Source organism: Phocoena phocoena, chromosome 20 (assembly GCF_963924675.1).
Source record: "Phocoena phocoena chromosome 20, mPhoPho1.1, whole genome shotgun sequence".
NCBI classification, from domain to species: Eukaryota; Metazoa; Chordata; class Mammalia; order Artiodactyla; family Phocoenidae; genus Phocoena; species Phocoena phocoena.
The window spans coordinates 15,349,021-15,365,751 of NC_089238.1; the positions used below are offsets into that span (position 1 = coordinate 15,349,021).

General features: G+C 38.0%; 2 protein-coding genes across 2 annotated transcripts in view; one reads left to right on the forward strand and one right to left on the reverse strand.

The window, feature by feature from the left end:
• ZNF567 (zinc finger protein 567) overlaps positions 1–16,731 on the forward strand; it is a 159,305-nt gene that overhangs the window by 105,052 nt on the left and 37,522 nt on the right. The window lies entirely within an intron of this gene.
• On the reverse strand, positions 395–1,416 carry ZNF146 (zinc finger protein 146). The gene has a single exon (XM_065899455.1). The coding sequence runs from the start codon at positions 1,271–1,273 to the stop codon at positions 395–397; it is 879 nt and encodes a 292-aa protein (XP_065755527.1). The 5' UTR covers positions 1,274–1,416.

A 16,731-nucleotide genomic window follows, 5' to 3' on the forward strand; every position in this document is an offset into this window, starting at 1 on the left:
TTCTAATAAATGCATAGGTGTTTCCAGAATCTCTTCTGTTCTGCTAAATCAATACCATAAAGGTCTCTTCCTAATACTTGCAACCTTTTTTTTTTTTTACATTGGTGAAGATCTCCAGATCCATGCAGACGGCAATGTTAAACATGTTTTCCATTCCCAATTTTAGTGGAAATGCATCTAAAGTTTCAGCATTACCTGTGCTGTATGTTTTTTTTTTTTTTTTTTTTTTGCTGGATATTATCATACAAATGTCTTTCTCTTCAGGATGAATTCTCTGGTATCCTTTAAGTTTTTAGCTTTTGTTTCTCTCATTTGTGATGCTTTCCTTCAGAATGATTATTTCTGATATGAGACGTAAATTCCTGATGAACACCTTTCATGTATCCACAGGTTTTTAATGAGTATGAATTTTCTGGTGTCTAATATGGTGTGATTTCTGGCTGAAAGCTTTCCCACATTCACTACATTGATAAGGCTTCTTACCTGTGTGTATTCTCAAATGTAGAGCAAGGGTTGAGAATTGAGAGAAAGCTTTCCCACACTCATTACAACCATAGGGTTTCTCACCTGTATGGCTTCTCACATGCACCGTAAGAGATGAACTTTGAGAGAAGGCTTTTCCACATACATTGCATTCATAAGGCTTATCACCTGAATGAATTCTCACATGTACAATAAGTGACGTTCGCTGAGAGAAGGCTTTTCCACATTCATTACATTCATAGGGTTTCTCTCCAGTGTGAATATTTTGATGTTTTATGAGGTACTTCTTCTGACCAAAAGCTGTTCCACATTCACTACACTTAAAGGGTTTCTCTCCAATATGAATCTTCTCATGCTCAGTAAGGTTTGATTTGCCACTGAAAGTTTTCCCACACTCCTTACATACAAAGGGCTTCTCTCCTGTGTGAGTTCTCTGGTGTCTGATGAGGTTCGACTTCTGAATGAAAGCTTTCCCACAATCCTTACACTCAAAAGGTTTCTCTCCAGTGTGAATTTTCTGATGGGTAAGAAGGTTTTCCTTCTGGCTGAAGGATTTTCCACATTCATTACATTCAAAAAGCTTCTCTCCAGTATGGGTATTTTGATGTTTAATAACATACTGCTTTTGGCTGAATGCTTTTCCACATTCATTACATTCAAAAGGTTTCTCTCTATTATGAAAATGCTCATGCTCAGTGAGAGTTGATTTGTGGCTGAAGACTTTCCCACATACTTTACAGGCAAAGGGGTTTTCCCCACTACAAATTCTCTGCTGACTGAGGTGTGACATCTGAATGGAAGCTTTCCCACATTCACAAGATTTCTCTCCAGTATGAATTTTTTGATGAATGAGAATTTACTTTTAGCTGAAGGTATTTCCACATTTCTTACATTTGTAGGGCTTCTCTGTGTATGACCTTTCAAATGCAGAGTAAGAGATAAGGTTCAAGAGAAAACTTTATCATACTTAGTACCTTCAAAGCTTTCTCTTCAACTCTAAATTTTCTAATACTCAAATGAAGTTTTGTTACATTCACTGGTTTCTCTCCAGTATGAATTTTCTTCTACTCAATTTGTTATCTAGCTAAAGGTTTTTCAATATTCCTTAGAAGCACAGGGTTTCTCTCCAGCCTGACTTCTACATTTATGAGGTGTAACATGTGAGTGAAAGTTTTACCACATTCAGTAAATTCATAGGTTTTCTCTCCAGTATGAATGCTCTGATATCATATGGGGTTCAAAATTTTTTAAATGAAGGCATTTCCACACTGATTTACACCTAAAGGGGGTTATTACCACAAGGAGTAAGCTGTGGCAGGATTTCCAAACTAATTGATGATTCTTTCCTACACAACTAAGTCTAAATTGTGTTTCAAACTCTTTCTAGCTTAAGTTGAAAAAGGTGTTGCCTTAAAAGATATAAGGTTTGAGATCAGAGGAAGTATTTTTCCAATTTTCTTATATTCACTGCTTTTTTCCTCAGTCTGTACTTTACTGGAGCTGGATGCAACTTGCCTCCCAAGTCTTGTTGCCTCTCTATCTGCTCATCATCTTCTCAGGCTTCTTCTAAAATGGAGTACAAAGAATCATCATTTAAAGGAGTCAATGTGCTTAGAACTGTGGCTGGCACATGGTAAGCACTCAATAAATGTTAGCTTTATGTTATCATCATTATTTATGAATTTTCCCATTACTAGTAATAAAATTTCAGATTGTGCTTTTGGGGATGAACTCGGGTAGCCCACTTCAACAGTATGAAAGAAGCCTCATGACCAATGTCTCCAACTAAATTTTGAGAAGGAAACCTATATAGAGGACCCCTGGTTGAAAATTAACATTCATATGTACATAAAGCTTAGATTATTCTTGAAAAATAATCTTTCTTATTTCATAATCCAGCAAATTGAATGTAACAAAAAATGAGGAATTAACAAACAGGATAAAGAGGTGACCACATAAAATTAAGAAAGTCTACCTGGGATTCCTAAGAAATGGAAAAAGGAAAAATCAACTGCTTCCTTCTAAAACTCCATTAAAATGACAAGAAAAGGGAAAATGGTACAAACTCACAAGAAAAAAGAATATGATAGGAGACATCAATACACACAGGTATTAACAAAAATTTTGATAACATAAAGTACATGGAAGATTTTCAACACACAGAAGAGCTGAGGAAGTTCGAATAACATAAAGGTATTCCAGAAGAGGATGCCAATGTCAAGCAAGCAAATTTGTGCCACAAAATATCAGAAAGATTCAGGAAATGAAGGGAAATCAAGTATGTCAAAACAAGGAATGAAGGATTGTTGCTGGGTTAAAAAAAAAAAAGGTTGTGTGAGTTACAGCTGGACCTCTACTGTCAGTCAGGAGGACACTCCTCTGTAAGAAATGGAAGTTATTCTTTGCAGAAATTTAATCAGAGTAGCTCTAGTCTCAGGGACACTCAACAAATGAGATGACAGGTGCTATACTGAAATCAATGGGATCTATATGTAATATGGTGAAACCTCCAGTTCCAATATGCAGCTGATGCCCAAAATTGTTGGCAACCTGTGAGCAGGATATGAAAGGACCCTTTTCTGGACAAACTGAAAGGCCAGTGAAAAACTTAAACAGGATGCCCACCATCTAAGATGATACTTGTTACTTGTACTCTTTTTTTTTTTGCTGAAACGAAGTACCTGGCCACACCTGAGTTCATGAGAGTAAGGCAGTATAACACTTCTGCAGAAGGAGACCCTGAGTCCATGAGGCATTCTATTTTTCACCCACTAAAGCCTACCAGATGACTAGAAGCACCCAGGCATGAAAGAGCTTACGTTTTAGTGAATCATTCTTAAGTATGACCGTGCAGCCAGTGTTCCACACACATTAGAGGAACCCCACTAACATGACAGATCAACATTGAGAGAAAAAAGAAAGTCTAAGGAAATAAAGGTAAGGCACAGCAAACAACAAAACCCTAAAAGCCAATCACAGTTATGAGAAGATATTTTATCAGTGAAACAATAACAGGATTCTGTAAGCAAGAAGCAGAAAGAAAAAGTTCCCTTACAAATTAAGACTGGGGTTGAGGGGGTGGTGAGGGGGAAGGTGGTAAAGCAGACTGTATTACCATTCACCAATAACAGAGTCTCCTAAGCACAGAGGGGTCATACTGTTAATATGAGCACAGGTGACAAGTGTCATTTCCTAGTAGAAGTTTTGTTTGTTTTTTGGGGGGGAACACCTCAGCTTGCAGGATCTTAGTTCCCTAAAACCAGGCATCCAACCGGGCCCCCAGTAGTGAAAGCGCTGAGTCCTAACCACTGGAATGCCAGGGAATTCCCTCTAGAGACTTTTTTCCCCTCTTTTTTTCTTTCTTTCCTTTTTTTTTTGGCCACACCACGCAGAATGTAGGATCTTAGTTCCCCAACCAAATATCGAACCTCTGTGCCCTGCAGTGGAAGTGCGGAGTCTCAACCACTGGACCTCCAGGGAAGTCCTCTCTAGAATTCTTAAAAGGCCCACTTGGTACCCCACACAATGAATAATAAAGATGCATACCTAGACACATCACTGTGACATTTCAAAACAGAAAAGAGGCCATAAATGCTCTCAGAAAAAAGAACATGTATCATTCAAAGAAAAAGGAATCAGAATAAAATTTCCCAACAGAAAGACAGGAAGCTAGAGAGAAAATTCTGAGAGAAAAATTTTAAGCTTAGCCTATCAATCTAATAAGACAGTCAAATAAATCCATTTTTCAGATATGCAAACGCCCAAAAATGCACCTTTTCTCCCAGGATGGTACTAGAAGATGTGTTCCACCAAAATTAGTAGACAGAGAAGGCAACAGATATAGAATCCAAAAAAGAGGGGATGAATAGGGGAAAAAGTGAAGAAAATTTCTATGATAATGGTGATGAAAAGCTATAAGGTAAAAGCTGACTATCAAGTCAGAGTACAGCCAGTCTAGACTGAAGCAGGAAGACAAAAATTCTAGAAGTAATATCTCTAAGGGGAAAAATGGAAGGAGACTTCCCAATGCATTTGACCATGTGGAAACAAGTATTGAGAGGGCTTTGAACTATTCTGAAGAAAGTCCAAGGGAGTCTGTGCTAAATATAGGAAACCAAGCAAGGAAAAGCACTTGGGCAAATCATCTAAGTTGTGAGCTAAACCTAGCCACTTTTCTCATGAAGCACCATTTTTTACTTTATTTTTTGGAGCACCACTAATTTGCTTTAAATAAATTAATAAATGCCTTACAAACTATGGTTATTAAGCCTTGGGTATTGTTTGCCAGGAACTTCCTTCAGACAGAACAAAGTAAGACATCATCTCAAGGAAAATTGACAGTATATGTTGCCAATGATAGAATTCAAGTTTTCAAACAAAAATTAGAATTTTGGAAAACCACAAATCCTCCACCATGAGACTGATAGCTTCCCAATACTTAAAAAACTTTTCTAATGAGACTGGTGATGTTAACAAACTGTGATGTTTTGATATTGTATAGTGAGATACATCAACATTTTAAAGATCTCCATAATTCAACAGACAAATGCGTATTACAAAATCATGCATGCGTAAGAGATCCATTCAAAGTTTAAGACAAACCAATGGATTTTATGTAAGAGAACAAAAAAAATGTGTTTCAAATTTCACATTATGGCTAATCTTAAAAAAAATGATCACTTGTCAAGTGTTGGTATAGTACCAAAGAATATTTACAATTATCTGAAAAGGCTACTAAAATACTTCTCCCTTTTCTAACTACATCTGTGTGAAGCCACCATTTTTTAATATACTTCAACCAAAACAACAGGTTACAATAGCAGATTCTGCTATCTCCTATTAAGCCAGACAATAAAGATATTTACAAACATGCAAAACAATGCCACTCTTCTCACTAAATTTTTTTATTTTGGAAAATTGTTATTTTTATTAAGAAACAATGTAAGTTTATATGTGATGGGGCTTTTTTTAATTAATAAATGTTTCTAAAAGTTTCAATTTTTTGTTAAATAAAGTAAACATCACAAAAGTCCACATAGTAAACCAAAGCTCTTTGCGGGTCCTCAAGTTTTAGGACTGTAAATTTTATTGCTATTGGGTACTGGGTTTCCTTCTGTGGTGATGAAAATGTGATAATGGTGATGACTGCATGACTTTGTGAATATATGAAAAACTACTGAACTGTATATCCTAAAAGGGTAGATCTGGTTAGCTGAATTATATCTTAATAAAGCTGTTATGTAAGAAAAAGAAAAAAAAAATGTTAAGAGTTCCTAAGACCAAAAAACTTTGAGAACCTGATGCTCAAAACATTTCTCATTATTCATTCCACAAATACCTTCTTCTTTCCTACTATGTGCCTGGCACAGTTCTAAGCTCCAGGGATAAATACTACTGAATAAAACAGACAAAATTTTCTGCACCCATCAAGTTTATATTCTAGTGGACAGAGACAAATAGTAAACAAATGAAGGAGATGGGTTGTTAACACGTTTTAAGTGATATGGGGTAAAATTAGGGAAGGGATAGAGTTTCAATTTCAGATGGAGAGGCCTCTGAGAAGGCAAGATTCAAGACATGAAGGAAGAAAGAGTGATCTGGAGGAAGAGCATTCTAAGCAGTAGTTAAGTAAGTTCAGAGGCCCTGAGGAAAAGCCTGCCAAGCATGTTAAATATGCAATCAGTGAGTCACAATTACACATATTATGTTCCTTATATCCTTTGGCTTAGCCTGATCCCCTCCTATTTTTTACACTTCTTAGAATTCACAGAACCTCCTGGAAGCAGCTCCACTAACATGCTCTTAAAAAGACTTCTCCAATCTTGTCTCTTACTTCTAAACATCTTTCCCTTAACTACTAATCACAATCACATTCACTTTTCTTAAAATAAATGTTTCATATGAAATATTTTTAAACCCAAATTTGTATGTAGCTAAGTCTTAACATGCTAACTCTAATCTGAGATGCTGGATTGCAGTAACAGCTCCACTCTTTTCTTTGGATGGCTGATAGCAAGTATTTTTTAAATATAGGGGGCATTACCAAGGGGGAAAAAAGGAGGGGAGGACAGTTTAGAGTTTAAAGACTAAAAAGACAACAACCAAACCCAAAGTTTAAACCTTGACTGGATTCTGGTATTTAAAAAAAAGCTATAGAGGGAGCTCCCTGGTCATCTAGTGGTCAGGATCTGGCGCTTTCACTGCTGTGGCCTGGGTTCAATCCCTGGTCAGGGAACTGAGAACCCACAAGGCTCGAAGAGGCCAAAAAAAAAAAAAGCAAAAAGCTACAGAAAGTATTTTGGAGATAACTGGGGAATCTGAATACAGACTCTTACACAATATTAGCACATTATGACTAATCATCTAATGTGTGGTAACAGTATTTTTGTTATATAGAGGGCTGCCAGTATTTTTAGAAAATGCTTACTTAATTTTTTAGGAGTGAAATGTCATGCTGTTTGTGTGCTGTAGTGCACACAATACACATGCACTGGGATACAGATACATCAAACATGGCAAAATACTAACTATTGAATCTGTGTGGTGGGTATAGAGGAGATCACTGTACTCTTCTTTCAGTGTTTTATGGTGTTTGAAGATGTTAAGAATTGATTAAAAAAACAAATGTTCCACAATAATAATTCAGATTTAACAAGTTACACGTGTAATCAAAACTGCAAACAAAATATAAAACATGGGCCTTCCTTTCAACAAGTTCATAAGATATCCAGACATAAAAACAAACAGAAAAAAACCACTTAAGATGGTATTTACTAAGGACTTTTGAATTTCTGTGGAAAATGTGAAGCAGGATGGACAATCAGAAAGGAGATCAAAAAAAGAGGAAGTAACAGGTTTAAATAAGCAGGAACTAAATAGGTAGGGTATTTCATAATCAAAGGCCAAGATTCAAATAATTTTATAGAAAGGAAATATGTTCACATTTATATTCACATGGTTAATATGCCCTCTCTTGATTAGAGCAAAGTATATCTTTTAAAAGGTTTGACTGACCATATCACAAGGACCATAAGAAAAGAAATAATCCAGACCTAATTTGAAAATGGTTTGAAGTTAACGTCTGGACCTGAAATAATGAGCTGAAATCTCTAATTTGGGTAGGATATTAATGATTTCACGGTCTGACACAATGAAAATGAAGTCAATTGGACAGTTGTTTATCCCGTAAACAGGTAAAATCATGGTGGGCAAGACAAAAAGCCTGGAGGTGCCAAAATAAAAACTGATATTTATAGAAAGAATTACTTCTAACTTCAGAATGAATGAGTCACTTTCTAGGAATCAGTTTATAAAGGGAAGGAGGAAAGGCAGAATACAAAGTTCCAGAAGCCACCTCCAGTAAGAGGATTGCGGGGGGGGGCTCAAAAGATAAGGAAACACTTAAGACAGAAAAAGCAACATCTCAGGCCATCAAAGCACCAATCAAGCTGAAGTGGGAGAGAATCCCTAGAGGAGGGACTCAAACATAACATAAATAGATGCTTTCTTCTAAAATGATAAAGACATCTCTGCTCACTTTATGCCTGTGAAGGAGAAAGATAAAGAAGAAAAAAAAAAGGGAAAACGGCGTTGTTGATAAGAGTAGGAAGTAGCTATAATTCTAATGTCTTATGAGAAAGGATATGAGTGGGCAGCTGCCATTGCTGTTTTTAGGAAGAGCTCTCATGCACAATGCTCTCCAAAAACAAAAGGCACAGCTTCAAGGGCCATTATCACTACCTCCTTGTTTCTAACAACAGAATCCAGGAATGTAGGCTGGATGCAGGAGACTTGGTGGACACTCTGGCATCCCTGGATGGTAAGAAAAGTTAACACTGAGCAAGGAAATGCAGAGACACCATCACTGAATAAAGCAGCTTATTAGTACAGCAAAACAGAAGTCATCACAAGTTTCTATCTCCCTAAATTCCTGACTTGTGCATCCAACTGTCTACCTGAATATGCACTTAGATGATGGACCAGTAGATATGTCACAAATAATGAGTCCAAAAGAAAACTCGTGATCTCCCCAAATTCCTGAAGTCTTCCTATCTCAGTAAATGGTAACTCATCCTCTTCTAGTTAAACAGTCATCAACAACTCCTCTTTCTCTTATAACCAACATAAAATAAGTCAATCTTGTCAGCTGTTTCTTTAAAATATCTTAAGAATCTGACTGTGTGTCACTAAGTACAATTACTACCTAGATTACTGCAATAGCCTCCCATTAATCCCCTCTACCATGTTTTCTTTATAGCAGCCAAACTGTAATTCTGATCTTTTCACTCCTCACCTCAAATCCCCCTGCTTTTTTCTCCAAATATTTCATTTTTATTAGAGTATTTTTTTGGGGTGGTAGAGCATATTACAATCTCAATTATCCTAACAGGCTTTTAAAGGAAAGCAGTTCTGGGACGTCCCTGGTGGTGCAGTAGTTAAGACTCCAAGCTCCCAACGCAGGGGGCCTGGGTTCGATCCCTGGTCAGGGAACTAGATCCCACGTGCATGCCGCAACTAAGAGTTCACATGCCACAACTAAAGAGCCGGCAAGCTGCCAACTAAGGAGCTCACGAGCAGTGCCGCAACTAAGGAGGAAACGAGCTGCAACTAAGGAGCCGGTGAGCCACAACTAAGGAGCTACCAAGCCACAACTAAGAACTGGCACAACCAAATAAATAATAAATATTAAAAAAAAAAAAAAAAAAAAAAAAGAACCCAGAATTCCTTCAGGTTCACATGCCTGGGAGGAGCAGGGAGAAAAAACAGGAAAGCAGTTCTATCTGACAAGGAGAGAAGAATCAATGTTTAGGGAATGATTATTAAGCAGAGAGGAGCAGAGTAACTCTTCCTCCATATGTCAGCAAACTTGAATACACTCAGCTTTGATACCTTGCCAACTTGCAAAGCATCTAATGGTGGCTTGAGCCACAAGGGATAAATGAATTATGGTATTTAACAATATTTACTGCTTGACTACTGGCTTCATACAATTTGGTGATTTACCTCAAAACCCTTTGATGGTCTCCCAAAATCACTCAGAATAAAGGCCAAAGTCTATGATTTGGCCTGTTAACCTAAACAAACCTATTCTTATTTCCTTTGTTCACTCTGCTCCAGCCCACTGCCCTGATCATTATTTCTTGAACAGCACACTTCAGCCTCAGGGTTTTTAAGATTTTGTTCCTTTTAGCCGAACGCTCTTCCACCAAATACTGCACTCCCCACTCTCATAGTCTTAAATGCCATCCTCTTAATGAGACCTTTCCTTGACCAACTTCTTTAAAATTATAACCCCTCAACTTGCCCTCTCTATGCCAGTTTTCCTTGCTTTACTCTTCTGCATAGGACTCATCACCAACTGACAGAATATATCTTTTACCTATTTATTCATAGTCTGTCTTCCCCAATTTGAATATAGGCCTCAATAGGGAGGAATTTTTGGGCTTCTCTGGTGGCGCAGTGGTTGAGAGTCCGCCTGCCGATGCAGGGGACATGGGTTCGTGCCCCGCTCCGGGAAGATCCCACATGCCACGGAGCGGCTGGGCCCGTGAGCCATGGACGCTGAGCCTGTGCGTCCAGAGCCTGTGCTCCGCAACGGGAGAGGCCACAACAGTGAGGGGCCCGCGTACCGCCAAAAGAAAAAAGAAGAATTTTTTACTGCTTTGATCACTGACATTTCCCTAGTAACTGAACTGGTGCCAAATTCAAATCATTCAGTAAATACTTATTGAATATACGAATATACTACGTTGGTAGAAATGTAAATTGGTTTACTTCTCTTGAGAACAATATGCCTATTTCTATCAAATCTATAAAAAAACATAACTTTGACCCAGCACTTCCACTTAGAGTAAATTATGATGTAACTATATCTGCAAAGACATATAAACAAGTATATGCACATTCATCTTCAATTGCATAAGCCTGGAAACAACCTAAATGTCCATTAGTACGAGACAGGTTAAACAAATTAAATGTTGATACAGAAAAAAAGAAAACTATGTACACAATAGAATACATACCACCATTTACATGAAAAGGAAAACTGAGGGCTTATATATATTCATATTTGCAGCACAGATACATAATATATGCTGGTTTATTCGTAGACTACCTCAAGAAGGATACATGTGAAACTCTTAAAAGTGACTGCATCTTTGAAAAAGAACTACAGGACTCAGGGTCAGAACAGCAGACTTTTTCACTGTATACCTGATGTTCAAAAATTTTTACAAATTCACATTAAACTAAAAAACAAATACAGACTCATACATCCATACACACACACACAGCAGACAGGCAGAATTGACTTCTAAGGCAAAAACTTCTGAAAGAGGTACAGGGGGGCAGAAGGGAGTGAGGCAGGAGTTTGTTGATGTATAATGGGGACGTTGGATAAGAAGACAACAGGAAGTGTGATTACAGATGCAAAATATAATGCTGAGGCATTTAACCACTAAAAGAATTAGAGAAATTGGTAAGTAATAAAAAGGAACCTAAATATCAGATAATATATAAAGACTTAAGACATATAAAAGAATGCACAAAGGAGTCTATACACATCAGGGGATATGAAACCGAGGGCATCATAAGAGAGAGAACAATGACACAGAGACAGTACAAATGAAGTGTGAAGTGCTGACATGCAGAATAAAGGTAAGAGGGGAACCTGGTCCTCTAGCATCTGATTAAAGGAGTAGACTACTAAAAGAAAAAATGACTGGAAATGTCCTTCAGGTTTCTAAAGAATTCATATCAAGTGGTATTCTAAGACTAGGGCCTGTAAGAAAACATCCTTAAAAGCATTTCAGAGGTGGCAATGCCGACTGAACAACTGTGACCTGCCTGGTTGTGATGCACTCACCTGGACAAATTTCCTTTACACTTCTTTCTCCAACATCCACAGTTCGTCTTCTTGCTTCAACAGAGGATCACAGACAGCTTGGCCAGCTTATAACCTGCTATTGGGGAAATGACACAGCACTAGAATGTTAATGCTGGAGCCAAAGTTCTGTCCTAGAACTCAGGCTGAGCCCTGGGGCCTCCTGGCCTTCTGAAGGATGAGGAAGGTGCAGTCTCCAGGAATGCACAAGGAAGCGACCCTGTGAAAAAGAACAAAGTAATGACTTTTTGTCTTAGAGATTAAAGCACACACATCTATATGAGCAAAGGGACTATTTGGGTCCTGAATTTCAAAGCCATACACTCATTCAACCTTTTAAGGCTCCACACATCCAGAAATGGAGGAAGAAAGAGGGAATGTATTTTGAAAATTTGACCTACATAGGAAAAGCTGTTCATACCTTACATGACTGGCTGCTACTGTTCTCTAGCACCACATTCCTATGTAGGCTCCTAAGGGGATTTTAACTGTGGCCCTTATTCCTGGATGAAATTCAATACTCATATCTATGACTATAACAACATACACCTAACAGAACTAAGCCACATGGATAAAGTTGTTCTTGACAGTATTCAGGAATAAAAACTGAAGTTTTCCTGGAGTCCTAATATTTACTTTGTTAGCAATATCCTCTGAAAGAAACTATATACTAAAAATGTCCTGTAAATATATGTTCATTCACACATTCAAAAAAAACGTTTTTAAGAACATTATTGGGACAATGGACAAAATCTGAATATGGATTTTGAATTAAACAATAGTATTGGCATTACATTTTCTGATTTTGATTACTGTACCATGGTTATGTATAGGAATGTCCTTGTTCTTAGAAAATTTATGCTGAAGTATTTGCAGATAAAGGGAGGATGTATACAACTTAGTCTCAAATAGTTCAGAAAAACAATGTACACACATATTTGGAGAATAAGAGAAGGAAAAATAAAGCAATAAAAAAGTAAATGATTGGTGAATTTCGGTAAAGGGTATATGGGACTTTTCTGCACATATACCCTTCTCTAGAAAGGGTACATGCAACTTTTCTATGAAGTTGAAATCATTAAAAAAAAAAAAGCAAAATCCTAAGTTACTACTTATACACTCTATCTACTATGCATTGAAAAAGCTTGGTCACCAGCTTGTACTGGGGTGTGGCAGATGGAAGGCTTAGAGCCTGCTTTAAACAGTAATGTACACAGAGATAAACATGAGAGAGTGAGTTGCCTAGAAACAGCCTGCAAAAGGAGATCAAGTTTGATCTTCTGGACATTCAGAGTGTCAGGTTTCTGAGGATCATGCAGGCAAGTATATCCATTACACAACTGCATATATAAATTAGGAGCTCAGAACAGCCTAGAATGGAAATGGGAATTTGTCAGTTGTCAGAATATCACTGCTGTTGAAGACAGGTGGAATACTACTGTGACTGCTTATAGAGAACATACACAGTCCGTGAAGATGGTCAAGGATGGAATCCTAGGAACACCAAAGGTCAAGGACACAAGGAAAGGTTTCACAGGAGCATGGTGGCTGTTTAGTTTCAATCTTTCAAATACTTTTCCTGAAAACCATATAAAACATCAAAAATAATGGGGTAATGGGGAGGGTGGAACAAGGGGGCAAGAAGCTAATCCATACACTACATCTGTAGTGAAACTAGTAGAGAAAATTTATGTTAACTCTAAATTATTTGTAAGTGCGGACCGAAAACCCAAAATAGCCGAAGTGGTACAGGAACCACAATAGTGTAATAGGTGTAGCAAGAAAGACTAGATAATAGCGAGAAGTCTTTGAGGTAACAGATCTCAGAAATAACTAGCAGATATTCATTCTCAGAATGAGGGATTCACCCTGAGTGAGAACTGTTGTAATGAAGTCTAATCATGAACAAGACTAGCCACAAAAGAAAAGACAAACCCCCAAACTCCATGTACCTCTGCCAAAGGGAAACCCAAACAGGAGGCCTAAAGAAGTTACAAAGAAGCCTAGGAAGAACTCAAAACGCTGAGGGAGATTCTCAGGACTTAAAGAGTTCAGAAATCTGCAGCTAGTATTTCCTTACAGAACGAGTAGACCTTACCCTAAGACGGAACTAATGAAAGCAAGACCTAGATTAAACAGAAAGAGACTGCAGGGGAAGCAGAAAGAGCAGGCTTAAAAAGTACTTGGGGGCTTCCCTGGTGGTGCAGTGGTTGAGAATCCTCCTGCCAATGCAGGGGATATGGGTTCGAGCCCTGGTCCGGGAAGATCCCACATGCTGCGGAGCAACTAAGCCCATGCGCCACAACTACTGAGCCTGCGCTCTAGAGCCCGTGAGCCACAACTACTGAAGCCCCTGCACCTAGAGCCCTTGCTCCGCAACAAGAGAAGCCACCATAGTGAGAAGCCTGTGCACCACAACAAAGAGTAGCCCCCGCAGGCACAACTAGAGAAAGCCCATGCACTGCAACGAAGACCCAACACAGCCAAAAATAAAATAATAAATAAATTTATATATTAAAAAATATAAAGCAGGGCTTCCCTGGTGGTGCAGTGGTTGAGAGTCCACCTGCCGATGCAAGGGACACGGGTTCGTGCCCCGGTCCAGGAAGATCCCACATGCCGCGGAGCAGCTATGCCCGTGAGCCATGGCCGCTGAGCCTGTGCGTCCGGAGTCTGTGCTCCGCGACAGGAGAGGCCACAACAGTGAGAGGCCCACGTACCGCATTAAAAAAAAAAAAAAAAAAAAAGCAAATGCATCATCCTGGAAGGCAAGTACTATGAAGATTTATGGGAAACAGAGAGATGGAGATAAAAGTCGGCCTCAACCAGGTTAGGGTCATCTAGCCAGAGAAGGTGTGGAAGCCCTCTGCTTTTAAACACTAGAAGAGGCACATGAGCTTTGAAGTATAGAATGCTACTATGTTTCCTTTTTCCTGGTACTTGTCTATGAATATCTACCTCATACAAACATGAGAAACACAAAATATTTTGTCTGTGTCCATACAAGGATGCTTTAAAGAAAACAGTGGCAATGAACACCATAATTTTCCAACAGTTAAACTCACCTGAAAATACTGCCACAAGTAGATAAAAAATGAAACACAATGTAACAAAATTAATTTTTTAAAAAAGACATAAAAACTTTAAGAAGCAAGCAAAGCTATAAAAAGAACACAAAAAATAAATGGAGAAACTGATTTAAGAAATGGTCACCCAAAAGGAGGAAATGGAAAGGAAATAGCAGTGGACATCTTATTTTTGTTATATTTGACTTTTTTTTAAGACTGCAGCTATCAGAGTTTAGAGGGATTTTTATTTCCTTGATTAATGTGATCTTTCCTGGTTGTTGTATCTGAGGCATAACAGTGGTCTCAACCTTAAACGTTTTGTTTCTACTCACATCCCCAGAGACCCAGGCAGCATGGGTAATTTATACATATATAGATAATCATAATCTATATCTGACCACGAAAGCCAGCATCTTATCTAATGCAAAAATATTGAAGGCATTTCTATTAAACTCTAAATAAAGATAAGGATGCCCACTGCCTCATTTAAAAATATAATTATAAACAATAATTCAGTAAATTAAGCAGGGAATAAAATTAACTTATAGAAATCAACAAACTTTGGGACTTCCCTAGTGGTGCAGTGGTTAAGAATCCGCCTGCCAATGCAGGGGACACGGGTTTGAACCCTGGTCCGGGAAGATCCCACATGCCACGGAGCAACTAAGCCCGTGCACAACTACTGAGCCTGCGCTCTAGAGCCTGCGTGCCTCAACTATTGAAGCCCATGCGCCTAGAGGCCATGCTCCGCAACAAGAGAAGCCACCACAATGAGAAGCCCGCGCACCGCAACGAAGAGTAGCCCCCATCACCGCAACTACAGAAAGCCCGCAAACAGTAACGAAGACCCAACACAGCCAAAAATAAATAAATAAATTTATATATATATAAAAAAGAAATCAACAAGCTTTATATATAGCACAATGACTCCATTCATAACAGCAATATAAAAAATAAAGTACTTAGAAATAAACTTAGTAAAAAGTGTCTAAAACCTATATGAAGAAAATATTAAAACACTCTAGGGCTTCCCTGGTGGCGCAGTGGTTGAGAGTCCGCCTGCCGATGCAGGGGACACGGGTTCGTGCCCCGGTCTGGGAAGATCCCACATGCCGCGGAGCAGCTAGCTCAGCCATGGCCGCTGAGCCTGCGCATCTCGAGTCTGCTCCTCAACGGGAGAGGCCACGACAGTGAGAGGCCCGCTTACCGCAAACAAACAAACAAAAACCACTCTAGAAGACCCAAAAGTAAACTGGAATATATACAACACATATCATGTACATAGACAAGAATATTTAATATTATAAAGATCTAATGTCCCTTTTGCTAAATTATTTTACAAAATTTAATGCAATATCAGTTTTTTTCTAGAATTAGACAAGCTGATTTTAAAGTTTACACAGAAAAATAAACAAGAATTAGGAAACTGAAAAAAAACAAGCAATAAGAGTAGCTATAATAGATATTAAAACAAAATTATAAAGCATCCATACTAAAAAGATAAATATTGGTACACGAATATAGGCTGGAAGATGGATGAGAATATCAAGTCCAGAAATAGACCAAAAACACGAGAATTTAGTATATGATCAAAATGGAATCTTAAAATAGTAGAGTTAAGGCGTTTTAATAAATGGTGTTGGAAGAACTGGGTAGCCTATTGGAAAAACATAAACCTGGATGCAAACCTAAATATCATACACGAGGATATGAAAACCCATAGAAATTATAATCTTTTAAGGATTTGAAAGTATAGGTGAAACCTGGAGTGGGAAAGGCTTTCTATGACCATAAATGGAAAGACTGATAAATCTATTACATAAAAATAAAAACTTCCTGATTCCACATGGTTTAAAAAAACAAACCAATGTGAACAATATCAAAACACAAATTTAAAACTTGGAAAAAAAACTGCAACTCATTTCACACAGGGCTAACCTTTCTAATGTAATTTAACAGCTCCTAGAGGAAAGAGACACCCCATAGTAAAAGGAGAAAAAGGATATGAACAGAGTTCCCAGATAAGTACATGTGGCCCTTAAACATACGGAAGATACTCAACCTCACCCATAATAGAGATGTAAATTAAACCTACACTGAGATACCAATTTTCACTCATTCCTTTGGCAAAAAAAAATATGTAACTCTACATTGTGATGATAAGGTTCTAGGAGGAAAGGTGTTCTTTTAGATTCCTAATGGAAATGAAAGTACTTAGCCCTATGTGCAATTCTACTTGTAGCAATCTACTTTAAAGATAATCTTGCATAAGTACAAAATGACACAGATGAAAAATTA